This window comes from Serinus canaria, chromosome 3 (assembly GCF_022539315.1).
Source record: "Serinus canaria isolate serCan28SL12 chromosome 3, serCan2020, whole genome shotgun sequence".
NCBI classification, from domain to species: domain Eukaryota; kingdom Metazoa; phylum Chordata; class Aves; order Passeriformes; family Fringillidae; genus Serinus; species Serinus canaria.
The window spans coordinates 12761517-12776450 of record NC_066316.1 but is presented as its reverse complement, the minus strand read 5'-3'; the positions used below and the strand labels follow the sequence as shown (position 1 = coordinate 12776450).

The 14934-nt window shown below is 41.6% G+C and overlaps 2 protein-coding genes across 3 annotated transcripts in view; both read left to right on the top strand.

The window, feature by feature from the left end:
* The window catches only part of LOC103821325 (serine/arginine-rich splicing factor 7), a 1055603-nt gene that overhangs the window by 986208 nt on the left and 54461 nt on the right, over window positions 1-14934 (top strand). The gene's annotated exons all lie outside the window — the stretch shown is intronic.
* The window catches only part of ALK (ALK receptor tyrosine kinase), a 306382-nt gene that overhangs the window by 245763 nt on the left and 45685 nt on the right, over window positions 1-14934 (top strand). Inside the window, exons 9-11 of the mRNA XM_050973237.1 lie at window positions 946-1115; window positions 11919-12013; window positions 13366-13518. Coding sequence (XP_050829194.1) covers window positions 946-1115; window positions 11919-12013; window positions 13366-13518 — 418 coding nt within the window. The remainder of the gene's footprint in view (window positions 1-945; window positions 1116-11918; window positions 12014-13365; window positions 13519-14934) is intronic.

Here is a 14934-nt window from a genome sequence, read left to right as displayed (position 1 = left end):
GCTGAACACTTTCTGGTATCCAAAACATCCATCATTAATGTAGCTTTAATAAACTCATTCCTTTAGCATTCTCACCTCTACTGGATGTTGAGATAAAACCCAGCCCCTGAATACAATATATATGGGTGTTTTATTGTGCTCTTGGTCAACAAAGGGCCAGCTCCTCTTCTTGCAAGGAAATAAGAAGACTATGTTCATATACTATGGGATTGTGAAGCTAGCCTCATGTGGAAGGAACCGTTTTTCTCTTAATACAATGAGAGAGAAACTCATAAATGAGAAAACTACATTAAATAATTTTACATACAGGGATAAACACATAGAAATGGATTAAATTACATTATCATGACAGAAATGTTAGAAAAATGGTTCCCTGAAGTATTTTAATTAATAAAAAACCCACCAAATTATTACTGAACTTTAATTGAAAAATCTGTAGAAACTTGGATGGAAAGTAAAAACTGATTTTTTAAAAGAGTACCTGGGGGACGAGGATGCGATTACTAGTGATGCCTGCTTATTGCAGTCTTCTCCCTGTGTTTTTTGCTGTTACTGCTGCTGGAATATGAAAGTTTATTACTGAATAAGTTGTTAGTCTTAACTTGAATCTCTTAGGTGGCATCTTAGGAGAGTATAGTCTTTGTACTGCTCAGAATAGAGGTATAATCTTATCCCTGTAAAATTAGCCACATATGTGAAAGCTAAAACAGACTGTTTAGACTCAGCTTTACAAAGAGAAAACAAAAAGGGCCAGTAGTTTCAATGGTTATTAGCATAGACTGAGTATTACAACTTCCACCTCTCTGGAGTTTCCTAAAGGGATTACTTAAGGATGGGAGAATCAGCTTTTTGGTGATTGGTAAGCAAGGAAAGAGGAACTGATAACTTTGTTAACTTTTGAATAATGTTTGTGATGTTTAATCTCACATGTTCTATTTCTTCCAGCTACGAATGTCATGGCTCATCCACGGTGTCCTGCTGGGAAATGTCTCCCTGGTGCTGGTGGAGAACAAGACAGGAAAGGAGCAGAGCTGGACGTTCTGGCATTCCGAGAACAGCGAAGGTTTGGGAATATGGCAGTGGGTGATCTTACCTCTCCCAGAGATTCTGGATAGGTATGAGTCTTCTCCTCATTCTCCTGCATGATGATCAGTGTTGGCAGCACTAGCTACCTGGCATGAAAATGGCCAGCATTGCTCCTGGAAGCTCTTCCCTCAAGCAGAAGTGCTTTGTCCTCTGTGAAGCATCTTCCGTTGGAAGCAGACAATAAAAATAACTGGGTATTCAGGGCAAAGCATGCAGTTTTGCAGCTCCCAAGTCAAAGTTTTGGTTCAAAAACTGATTCTATGGGTAGTCTACAGCAAGGTGCTTAAACCTCTGTGTCTCCATTTCATTGACTGGGAACCCCTCTCTTTGCATACTGTTCTATGCTGCACGTTTGGTGCTCCCTCGTGGTTTCCTAGAGTTGGATGTGAGCTCCATAGCTGATATTTTTTCTGAGTATCAAAGCCCCTGGTGTTCAATGTGTCTAGGTCTGAGGATGAAGAGTTTGGAAAAGAGCCTGCTGCAAAATCAGACAAGAATCCATCTGATGGATCATCCTTTGTGTTAGCTGTAGCAGAAGCTCACCTTGATAAAGGGGTGTGCCAGTCGTGGCTGTATTCTGGCTTTGAGCATAGAAGGTTTATCTGGTAGAATATGTTTATTTAGAGTGTTGTTTCAGCTGTTTCTTGCCAGTTATCTTTAAGGGAATACTCTCTTTCATTGTTTACTTTTAATGTGTGATGTTTCTAGAGAAGGCACAGACATACTTCACCTCCTGCTGCCCTGGCCCTTAGGCTGCAAGATGCATCTACCATCTGTGTCATGAGCACTGGTGTCCCTTGTCTTTTTTGAAAACCTGTGCTCTAGAAATAATGGATTTCATCAAGGGGTAGTTTGCCTTCTCAGAACTTTGAACAAATATTATATGGATATGTCTTTTATCTTCCTGGCACTTGGGGATGCACATAGGCTGCAAATACAACAAGGACACTGCCAATGCTTTGGTCCTGAATGTATAATTAATATGTGTGCGTCAAAGATTTTAAAAATGCCAGCATTAAGCTTATTGTGCAGTCACTGGTAAAGCACCATTTGTAAAAATACCTGGTTTCTTCATTCCCTTCAGCTGTGTTTCCTTTGAAGAATGGTTTATTTTGCCATTATTATTTATGTGATTTATTTCCTAGTGTTGCCAGGGGAATGTTTTGTACCTGAATTATTCTGTACCCTTGTACTATTGCTTTCCTTTAAATTCTCTCTGCTTGCACAGTCAGGCAGGGAACACTTTGATCTTAGGAGTCAGGCTAGCAGTGCTTCATGAGGAATCATGGATTCAGCTGATAACACAGTGCTGACTGTTATATATAAGGTGCTGACACGCTTACTTCCCCCTTGCTTACAGAGAAAGACAGATGGGTTCCCTGAAGGAAGGGAGTTTGTTGGAGGTTAAGACATAAGCAGGGAAAACTTTGAAGTTTTGGTGTCTCTTGAAAAGTTTTTGGCCTTATTTATTTATTCACAGAAACTTCACTATGTTAGTGAATTTTTCTTCTAAGATTGATTTAATTGAAACCAATCCTTCCTGGGAAGAAAGAAGCCTCCTATGAGACTTGGAAATACTGCAAGCATCTTTCTTACAATCTCAAAACCTGTTTCTTAGGAAATCTGGACTGCTGTACAGATTAGGAAGGGATTCTATGGAAGTATACACCAAACTGGTGCTGGTGAGACTCCAGTATATAAATGGAGATAAACAACAGTTTTATTGAACTGTAAGAAGTTAATTGGACACAGTGCTGGTGCTGCTGAAGGCTTGCTGTGTCTGTCTTTTTCTAAGTGGCTCCTGTGTCAGAAGCTGTGAGGGTCTGTGTTACAGCCATGATGTTGCAGATGTTCCTACAGGAGGAGCTGAAAGTTTAAATCACCTCAAAGAAGTAAAGCTCTCGAGTAAAGCACACCAGGGTACCAGTTTGACACCAATTTAAAGCCCATTCCATTGTGACTGGGAAGCTGAATGGAAAGTGTTATTAATAACAAGATAATATGCTCTAAAACTGCTCAAAAGCATGCTTGTTTAAAAGCTGCTTAGCCATAATTTCCATGTTTGGCTTACAGCACTTCAAAGAATCGTTAGGAAGACTTCCAAGAAATTAGATCAGCTCTATCTTTAGAAACAGACATTTCTTAAATGTTTGATATCCCTCAGGCTGTTGGGAGAAATTATACTTTGGCAGAAAATCACAGCTAGAACATTTCAGGTGAATTGGCAATAACAGAAAAGAGGGAGGAGTAAGACAAAGAAGTAAAATTGTGACTGAGGGATGGTAGATTTCTAGCTCTGTGTTAGCCTGGGCAACATTGGACATACGCAATCACATTTTCACCCTGTGTGAGATCTTACCTCTTCTGCCTGGACTTGAAAGAAGCTGAAGAGCTGGCACTTTACATCTTCCTGAAGTTATCTACCTGCTTTTGTTGTGGCAGGTGTTAGCAGAACAATCCTCAGAGCTCATGTGCTGTGTTGACCAACAGAGCTGTAACCCAGTTCCAAATGCTCAGTATCCTCTGTGCATGGGGGAGGAAGGGCCAAGGGCCTGGTCAAGGGTGTGCCATCAAAGCAGGTACAATTAAAGAAGCCAGTTTTGGGCAAGAGCTCCTTAAATTGTTGGATGAACAGGTTGTGCCTACCAGAGGCAGCAGCTCCAGAGGTGCTGTATTTTAAGTTGCCAGTGAGATATACTCAACATGAATGAACAATCCTGGCTGTGATTTGTTATCCCCTGTAGAGCCACTTCCCTCTCTCTAATGGATGCATTATCTACAAATCAAATAATCTGCACAGATTAGTGAGAGCTAGAGAAATGGTTATTTGGACTTACTGGAATTTGCACATTAGTGCAATACTACAACATTTGGTTTGAGAGTAGAGTAGGGAACCACCTTATTGTAAGATGGTTTGACTTGATGGAAAATTACTATTTGTTTTCCAGTGAAAAGATGAGCCTGTCAAGGATTGTTCTATTTTAACTTCACAGAAATGCAAGTAGGAAACAGTCTTGAAAACTATGTTGTGGCTGGTAGTTTGGGCTTGCTTTTTTTTACATTTGCTTTTAGTGAGTACATGTGCATTTAAATTTTAGTAATGATAATGTTGTGGGAATGTGACAGCAAGAACAAACAGAAGCCTGATGTAATTGAAGGTGAGTGATTTGTGTAGCTAATAATTAGACATTCTGTTAGTTAAACAGTGTGGTCAAGGTACTGCACATAGATAAAATACAATCACAAGTAACTTAAGTGATTCTCTGGAGCTTGCTCGAGGCTGGTGCTCATTATCACCAACATTTAGCAACTGTTTGCTACAGAGTGTGAGAGGTGGAACAGGATTAACTCTAATAGGCTGAAGCCTGACTGGAAAAAATAATGCTTTAAGAAACAAATTCTAAATATCTTGATTTTTGCTCCCTTGTTGAAGCTGAGGCCAGCCATGTGGAGCAGCATGTACACTAAAAGTTCTCTGGGTTCCTCTACAACCTGGCTGAAGTTGCCTGGAAGTAAATTCCATGTGAACCAGCCCAGCCCATCTAGACTTTCTATTCTCTACCAACCCTGTCCTTTTCTTTTAAAAGAGTTCACTGGTATGTGGTAAAAATAGCTAATATTAGTAGTAACCTGTCCCACCTCAGTGCAGTCTCATGACAGAAGACGACTGTGTGGAAATATAAAAAGAATTTCAATGTGTTTACTGGTTAGAAAGGTTTCTTTGGTTTCCTTTCTTCTTAAGTTCAGTTTTTTTGGCATTACAACATGTAAATTTTTAGCCAGTCTTTATGAGTAGTGTCCAGATGGAGGAAGGAAAAAGAGGAGTTTACTTGAGGTCCTTAGAAATGAAATTTTCAGTCATGAACAGCAGCACCATTTGCCTTATCACTGATAGCAAGGCCAGGTCATGTCCTCTAGCAGGGAAGTATGTTCAGAAAGTGAAAAACCAATTTTCTTTTGGTCCCATAGTGCTTGGAGAGCTTCAAAATTATTTTCTTGCTGATGACCTTCTCCTGAACACAGACTGAGGATTTTATTATGTTGGAAGGGATCAGTAAGGTGACTTACCTGGAAGGCTGGGTAAGGATGAGAGCTTCCTGAAGAAGAAAGCAGAAAGGCCTACAGACAGCAGTTCCCTCAGAGGGTAATATTCTGTTTCAACAAGTCAGAATTCACATCCCAACAACTGCACTTGCTATTTTGGTTTAACTGGCCTTGTTGCCTATTCCAATCTTGCTGACTTGCTGGGTTTTTACAAACTGCACTGGCTCTGGTTAGGTTTTGGTTTCCATATCCGTGTGGGATTCCCTTTCAGTCTGTGGGAGTGAGATTGTCTGTCCTGTCTGGCTCCTTCAGCAGCTCTGGTGTCAATGGCAGCCACAGCACCTGGGGAGCCTCTCACCCATTGAGCAGTAAAAAGAAAAGTCTCATCTCATACCCCTGTAACTCCACCAGCTGTGGCTAAGCACTCTTCTTGTCCAGTAATTTTTCTTGCATTGCTCTGTCTTTCCCTCTCACTCCTTTCAGAATTTATTTATAAGTTTCTCAGTGTCAGGTTTCCCATTTGGAAAGAAAAGGAAAAGAAAGGTTCTTAGCAATATTTTTGACCCAGGGGCCTGTTTATCTCATGTTATTCCTAAATTTTCTTCCCATTCTCTAAGAAGAAATGGGGACCCTCCACACAGGCTAGTCATGTGTCTGCCTACACATGGCCACATATATATTGATTCACAGAATATTCTGTGAGTAGATATTAATTGGTCACATCTGCACCCAGATCTCTTCAGTCTGTCTTACATCCACCCCCCCAAGCCCCGGCTGTGTTGCCCTGAGGTGGCCACACATTATTTTGCTGAAAGCAGTGAGACCAGATCACTGCTCTCCTGCTCTCTAGCATTAATTATGCCTGTCTGACTGTCCTCCTTCTGAAAGAGTTATTCTGAAAATGTTGTTCTGTGCATCTGAAAAGGGGTTTTGGTGACAGTGTGTGCAGAGTGCCTGTGACAGATTTTGTACACGCACAGTTGTCTGTAATAACACCTTTGAATCTCAATCTTTATTACTAGCTATTAAGTAACTTCCTGCATGGCAATTCTGTCGCTGTAACTGAGTTTGGTTAACATGCTTATATTTCTCCAAATAATCTTATTTCCTCTAAATGTGTCTTTTATCCCAAATAGTGAGTATTCCTTTGTGAAGTGAGCTAACAATGCATCATTTGTAACAGAGAAGTTAATGGGAACCCAAATGTAATAAGGGTTAGTGACCTGAAATTTCTCCATTCTGTGAATACCTCGGTCTCAAGCAGGTTCAGCTGTAATTATTTTAGCTAGGTAGGGAGAGAAATCACCTCCATCAGAGGCAAAACATTGCCAGTTATGAAATGAGATTTGTACGTACAGACACGCTGTGTTCGTGTCACTGCATGGGGGATTGAGTACAGAGGAGATTAACGTTCAGTCTTGGTTAATAATCCCTGTCTTTTATGATCAAAAGAAAAAAAATAATGATTATGAGGCTTTCTAAAATAATGGTATGAAGGCAGCTGCCTGAGTCTGGATAATGAAAACCTGAACTCTCTGTATGAGCCAGGGACAATATTTAGGTGAAATTCAGAGTAGTTACTGAAGGGAGGGAGCTGTAGAATTTGCACAAAATCAGCTTGCAGAGGTCTTCAATGGGTTTTTTTATTTCCCTTTCATCAGAAGAAGATGGAATACATGCAAAAGCTAACATTTCTCTGCAATGAAGATATAGGGATAGATGATGTGTGCAAAAGAGTTTCTCCTCATGGAGGCTGTACCAACATAGCTATAAATACATCTTCACACTTTTAGTTCTGCACTTCCCTCTCTAATAAGCCCCAAATATTTTGGGGAGAACCAGTCTTCTGTTAGAATTAAAAAAAAAAAAAAAATTAAAAAGAACAAGCTGAACAGAAAACCCAGGGTGATGTGACAAAGCTCAAATACTGACCACACAGAAATAAACCCCAAAATTCAAAAAACCTGAAGAGTGGGAAAGGTTACAGACCAGAAGTTTTGATTTTGTCCTGTTTTGGTGAGATTTAACTGAGTTAAATTACACTTTCAAAGAACTGTTCATCTGGATTGATATTTCACACACGGGAGCAAAGATACAAACCAAAAAAAGCTCATTTTGTGTCATTTCTTATCTGTGACTGAAATATTTGAGCAGTGGTCACCCTTGAGGGGTTTTTGAATATATGTAAAATTTGTATCCTTCAAACAGAGGAGCTGATGTTCCCCAGAGAGGAGATTGAAAGGAGGGGGAGGAGGGTGTCCCCCTGGTACAGCATTTCCTATTTGCCTCAAACAGAATTTCTTTTAAAAAGGCCTTTGTATGTGTTTGCTTTCACAGCTCAGCTAACACTCAGCCCTGCAGGGTGTAACTTGTACTGCCCAATTGTCATACATCTAAGGAATCCTCTTTCTAGCTGTGCTCCAGGTTGAGCAGGGCAAAAGGAGACAGTTAAGAGGTCATTTCCACTGTCCTCAAGTCGTAATTTTTCTAATTTCCAAGTCATTAAAGAGTTTCATAGCTGCCATACTTTCATTCCTGTGAAGAAATCTAGCTTCTAAACACCAATTTATCTGATGAGGATCTGGCTTCCATGTGAAGAAGTTGCAGGGATTTATTAAGCCACAAAGTCATGACAAACTTGCCAGCAGTAATTAGGCTGCTCCTGTATAATTGTCTTCAGGAATATTCTTTCCTGGCCATTCACTGCAGCATCTGTGCTTGCAGTGGCTGTGTCTGTGCATGGCTGTGGACCAGCAGCTGTGCTGTGCTGTGCTGGGGCCAGGGCAGATGCAGGGTGTGCAGTCAGCCTTACCCCTCTCTGATCTGTGCACAAACCCCAGTTTGTGGAGATTGTCACCTCCAGTGTTGTTCTGAGTCACTGCAGTAATCTCAGTGACAAACTCAGAATCTGCTGCTGCTGCTTTGGTGTCAGCTCCCACCAAAATCACAGGGAGTTATTTCATTTATTTCATTGATTTCAGGGATCAAACAGAAAGGGAAAAAAAAAAAAAAAAGAGAGAGGGAGTGAGGGAATGAGATTTTCTGTGGGGTTTTTTCCCTCTCACTGATGTGTGACATTTCCATCTTGAGTTTTGATTAAATTTCCCTTAATTAGCCCATTAAGCTAAAGCCACCAAAGCTAATGATTGAAATGTTGGTTAACTGATGATCTTTTTTCAATGGAATTTGAAAGACATCGTATTTCTAAATTAATAGTGGCATTAAACAAGGGAAGATAAAATGATGAACTATTTGTTGCAGAAATGCTGGTCTCAAGAGGAGGTTTGTACTGAAATTGCTTTCATGTTAGCAAAAAATAAGATTAATAGGCAACCCAAGCAGCACTGATGGTCCTAACAGTGTTTAGAATTCACAGAATTTTTGTATTTTGGAGGCGTTTCTGTCTCTTTTTTTTCATCCCTGATGAACTTGTGGAAATTTCTCAAGAGTTCTGGTCCCAGTGTTCCTGCAGGTGAAATCAGCAAGGCTATCTCTTAACATGAATGAACTGTAAATAAAAGTAAAAAAGCAACCTATTGCATTCTGATATGGGCATGTGACATGGCACTCCCTTCAACAGCAGAAATACTGGTTTGGGTCGTGCCTTCAAGGTCTTAGAAACTGAACATTTGATAATTCTCAAAAGAACAACTCTTTATTGACTGAAGAGGCACGACATGAAAAGTGCATCAGTGCATAACACCTTGGGGCATGAACCTTAGGAAATTGCCTGAAGATATTTTTAGAAGTGCTCCATTGCCTGGAGGCAGAAAGAAGGTGCACTGTATTCTTTGCAGAGGTATCTGTCTCTTATGCTCCCTGAGCTGAAGTCTGCAGTACTGGAGGGAACAGCTGACAGAGAGCAATTGCTTATTTGTCTTTGCAATTAATTTTGCAGCCTCAGTTTAACGCCTTACAAACATGAATTCGTAGCAAAGTGTCCCTGTCTGCAAGTGGCATGTAGTGTGCACCCTGAGGAAACAGGCTGAGGCTCAAATGCACCAGACTTGGTGCCCCCAATGCAGCAGCAGTGGTCACTGTGTGCAGGGCACTGATTTTCACTCAGAGCTGTCTGAAAGGTGTGCAGCTGAGCCAGGTTCCACCCTTCCTCTTCCTGGGCATTTCAGCAGCTCACAACAAGGAAGGAGAAGCTTCTGCTGTATTTTGCAGCCTGAGGTAGGTGCTGGTTCTCCATAGCACACCAGAATGTGACCTGTGGTGCTTTAGGAACTGTTTGACCCACAGTTCAGTCATCTCTGCTGCTGGCACTGTGACTGGCAGGAAAGAGTAGATTCAGAGCCCACTGTGTGTGTCCAACAGCTTTGTTTAAGTCTTGTATGGCATGTCTCAAAGTGAACAGCCTCTGTTTATGCTAGAGCCTGTAATTTCATTTGAAGTGTTGTGGGATATCAGCTGTAGAGCAAACGAGGGAGGGAGGCAGGGGGAGGGCAGCCAATTCAGTCACAAGCCAATTTAATATCCAAGGATTTTATGTTCCCTTCTGTTCTCCTCCTAGACATACCCACAAGGGGTTTCAGGTATCCCAAATAAGAACTGTGAGACTGCTGGCAGCATCAGACTGCTGTTGCACTTTTTATGTATTTTGGAAGGCTAAAAATATGCTTTTGTGATATTCAGACTTGTATGGATGGAGATGCCCCCTTCTGAGCTAAAAAAAATGGATCATTAAGCAAGGACAATCGTGTCTTGCAGTTTGGAGTTGCCTTTGATGCTAAGGATACTCTTCCTTCACCATATTCACTGTTATTTGTGTCAGACACCTGCTCTTTCATGGCAGCTGCTCATGTCTTTAGAACACAAAAAGTCAGTTTTAGTGAAGTCTCTCCATATGTGCAGTGCATATCTCCAAGGAGAGAGAAATCTCAGTGTTGGAACATCGTTGCTTTTCTTTACCAGAAATAAAGAAGGAGGAACATCATAACTATAGAAATCTTTTCTGTGGTCTGTCCTAAACCCTTTGCACCTTTTGGAGGCTGACAGGAGTTGTTTCAGCTTTGGGTTTTTTGCTTTGGTTGTGTCAGCTTTTCTGACTCTGTGCCCACCTGTAGCTTAGCAAGAACGCCAGCTGCAAAAGATGATGGTATTCCAATCTATAATATCCTGAAAATATCCTCACAAATATCCCTGGGGTCTGTTTTAGCTTTTGCCAAACCTCACTGTCCCCTCTGGAAAGCTGCCCTGTGTTGGAGAACAACGTGGAGGTTGGTTTACATTTGGTTGGTTACATTGACAGGAGTCTCAGTCAAAATCCACATTCAAAACACAGGAATATGCTGTGCCACAGTAAATATGCACAAGACCAGGGCAGCTTCACTGGAATTTGGGTTTTGAGGTTGTCTTGCTGGTAAAGGAGAGGTAGTATTTAAAAACAGTAGAATTGCCAAGACTAAGGTAAGAATGCTAATAACATGCACAAAGCTGAGAGAGAATATTTTAGACCTAGTGCCATGCAGAAAGGACTAGAGTCTGTGAGAAGAAAAAAACATTCTGCCAGTGTTCAGATCCTTGCTGCAAGGAAGAGACAGGATTTCTAAAGGCTTTTGAAATAAATAGGGGTGCCCCTCAAAAATACCTTGTTCTGTCATCATTTTCTTGTCTGAACTGAAACACCTGCAAGAATTCACATTCTGACTGAACATTTATCTCTAAAATATAGAGAGGAAGCACCAGCAATAGATCTGCATTAAAGAGCCCCACGAATGGTTCAACTTCTGCTGGTGTAAAACGTCAAGATACAACAGAGAATGAGGTTTAAATAATATTTCATATTCACTTGCATCTTTTTCTACATCATGTGATCGTTTCATGTTTTTATAGTCTTGATGCAACCTCTGAGCATTGTATCTGACTGCTGAGCTATGGTTGGCTGCTTTCAGAAATTTTTCTCTTTCCTAAGCAGGATATTATAATTTTATGTGGCAGATATGCATTGAGAGAACATGAACTTGCTAAGCTAAGAGAAAACCTAAATCCATGAGTACACACAATTAATGTGTGGTCAATGTACTGTCAGATTTGCAGTATTTGGTTGTGGGTAATTTTTGCTCTTCCTGTTGACTCGTTATATCACTGAGGGTGAATTTACAGCAATTTTTCTTCTGGTAATGTAAGAGTGGCATAACTTCCCAGCAAAAGCCAGCTTTCCTTAAATCAGGAAGTGATTTAAGGCAAACCTCCTCAGCTTCTCTAAGGAGATAATGAGTTCTGCTCTTCCTGTGGACTACCCAGTGTCAGTTCCTCTCTTTTGTGACTGCCGGGGCTGTTAGACACCCTTTGCTTCCTACAGAGCGCATCAACACCAAATACTTTCTAAAATTGGTTCAGCCTTTGATTGCCAGTTCCTTTTAGGAACTCCAAATTACTTCAGGAGCCCTGCCTACTTATTTTTCTTAACACTTTAGAGTGTAAATCACTTGTGAGATTAAAACCTCTTAGGGGTCTGGTTGGTTGGTTGATCTTTTATTTGTGCCAGAATCCAGGGGACTTTGTTTTCTGACGGCACATGTACACACACTTCTGCTTCCTTCAGGCTGTTTGTCTGGAGGGAAGAGGGGCAATATTTTCTAATTCTGTCCACCTATATTACTGTATAGCTCCCCTCCTCAGATCATCTTTCCTTGTTAGGACTGAGGTACCTTCTCTATCAGTTTAATTTTTTTATACATGGAAAGTTTTTCTCAGCCATTCAAAAGCTGCTTTAATTGTGAAGAACTCTGAATTTCATGTTCTTTAGCAGAATTTAATCCAATTTTTTCCAATTTGTGCAGGTTTTGGTTTCAGATCACCGCTTCATGGGAAGAAGGCTCTGATGCCATTATTGCTTTTGACAATGTCTCCCTTAGTCTGGACTGTTATTTAACAAGTAAGTTTTCCTTTTATCTGCTAGTGACTTGTCTTTTCTTTGCCATGTAATTGAAATGTGGGAACTGTGGGGAACGGGCTGGGTGTCATTATCTTCAAAAGACTCTTGAAAGGCAAAGGTCTGTGTCAGAAATCACTGTGCTTGGGCAGAGGACCCCGCTCAGGGGCACCCCTTACTGGTGGAGCCGAGCAGGGAGCAAGTTCCCAGTTAGGCATAAGTGGGCAGTGAGACACAGGGTGTGGGAGATCAGCTTCCAGCTGAGGCAGAGCCATCTCCTGTCCAGCCAGGCTGATGCAGAAGCCAGGCTGTGATTATAGATTTCCACCTGACCTGGTTTGCTGTGTGACAGTTATCAAAATGAATGGCAGCTGGACACTGGGTGGGAAGAGACAGGCATCCTGTGATTGACACTAACTTTGCAATAACACTGGGCACAATACTCCAGTTAAATTAGAACAAGGTTATTTTATTTAGACTGACATGCAGTTAAGTCTGAATCAGAAACTAGGATCTTCACACTCTACTGCTCTGGGGAAAAATTTGGATTCTGATCCTGGCTTTGTGATTGACTGGCCTCTAGAATATGTCTAGTCTATACCTCTGATGGCACATGCAGATTTTTATTAAACATTTGTGTCTGACTCATCTTTCATAATCTCATGCATAGTGAATTGCTTAATTTGTAAATGTGTTCAATGATCTGTCACTCTGTACCTCAGACCAACAACTTACATGAGGGCTGGAGAATTGCTGCTCTGAACAAATTAAACTTCTGCCTTGGGCTGAGCAACAAAACTTAAGCACATCCTTTCTTCTCCTATGCTTGGAGCTGCAACCTCTGTAGCCCTGTTTGGACTGAAAACCTCTAAACCACTTCTGCAGTCAGAACGTTTCATCTGCTTTGTGTTAATTTGCATTGCCTGGGGCATGAGTCTTCCATTTATGCTGTAATACCTCTTGGGTTCTGTGCACAAGTGGAATATACCTCAAGTTACAGTATTCAAAAAGATCTTGAAATTAGGATAGAATTAAATAAAATTCCTCCTGCTTTTACTGGCTAAAAAAATTTTCTAACAGTTGCTAAAGATTGTATTCTGTATTTCTGCTTTGTGTCTTCTTTCACTTAATGTTTTGCCTACCACTCATTCCTGTTTATTTTCCTTTTGTCTCAGCTCTGTAACAGCAATGTAAAGTTAATCTGCCCAATTCTTTTAATACTGTTATACCCTGTGACTGCAGGCTCCTATTCTCAGCACAGAAGTCTGCAGCCCTTGTTTTAGCTTCAGTTTTGAATTACATAGTGACTCAGTCCCACTCAGCCATAAACCAATCTGTGATTTCTTGTTTTCTAGTCAGTGGAGAGAAGACACCTCGAGGTACCACTCCAGACTCAAACAGTTTGCTCACCAGTGTCAACAGTAGAGGTGCCCAGAAGAAGTTTGGATGGGAACAAAAGCTCCTGGGAAATCTCCAGCTCAGCAGTGCCCCCTTTTCTGATCCAGCAGGTAACTGCCTGAGAAGCATCCTCAGACAGGAGAGATTTCCGACTAGCACAGATTTCATTTAGATGTGGCTAAATGCAATTTTTTTTTCCCCCAAAGCCTTTGTTTAGAGCTTTTCCCAAGTCCCTTACAAATAAAACAAACATGCTCTAGAAAGAGATTACCTTTAGCTGCTAACTGTGTCTTGGGTTTAATTGTAACAGGCTGCCAGCTGGTCAAAGAGCCAGAGGGGGCCACTTGAATTAAAACGTGGGTTTAAGCTGTAAGATAAGTGTGTTTGGTGTCATGGTCATCTAAAAACAGTCAGGAGTCAAAGTGAAGTGTCCAAACTGACTGAGTTTAGCATTTATTAACCTGAACATCCAACTCTGGTTGATACAGACTTGGTTTAAACTAACACAGCCTCACTTTTTCAGTAAATATTCATTGTCCATTTGAAACTGTGCAGTACTGGACTTAAAAATGTCAGTCTTGTGTGTTCATGTTATTTTATTCTCCCTTAACCTTCAGCTCCTTTTTCCAACCTAACTGCAATTAGCCCTTCCAACTTAATCAGCCTTCCCAACCTGACTCTAATTAGCCCTTCCAACCTAATCAGCCTTTCCAACCTAACTGTACTTCACCCTTCATCGTTGTCTCCCAAATGTTTCCCTCTCTCCTCTCCCAGGCTTTCCCACATACTCACAATATTCTGTTTTGGGCCTCAAAGGTGCATTTCCATTTGAATCTGCTTCCTTCCCTCCTCCTTGCCAGCCTCTCTTCCTAACTGGGTCAAGCAGCCACAAACTCCAGCCTACCTGGGGCAGCAGGGCTGACCATGGAAGTGAGGGGTGGCTGCAGGAGAGACAAGTGCTTGTAACAACTGCAACCCTCAGCACCATGTGCAGCTGTTTCTCATCACTTAGGGCAGCTACCTGCCAATTTGAAATACCTGCCCTCTTAAGTTGGAGAGCAGGGTTGATAAGTGCCTCATTTGCTCTGTCAGTAAGCCTAGGGATTTGTTGCTGCTGCTGCCTCCTTCTCCCCCACTCTTCTGCCTAAGAAGAGTTCTTTGCATCTGTACTTTTCTAGGCTGTATTTCACTTTGCTACTTGCAGTGTTCTGTTGAGGTGTATGAACTAATGGTGTTAGCTCTGATGCTGAGAGCAGTCTGGTCAGCGTGGCCAAAAGCCCCACAGAGCCCTCAAAGCCTCCCTGAAAAGCTGGATCCATGAGCCCACCCCGTGCTGCCAGAGCAGGGCAGCTGCTGCTGCCTGAGCTTTCCTGTGAAGCCAGCTCTGGCAGCAGGCTGAGGGCACAGCCTGCAGGGACAGCTGAGTTGCCATCACATGGAGTTTACTGGTGTTTTATGTGCTGAGCATCACACAGCAAGAAAAGTGCAGAAGCACTGTCAGGAGCCTGGAGGGAGTGAGACAGAGG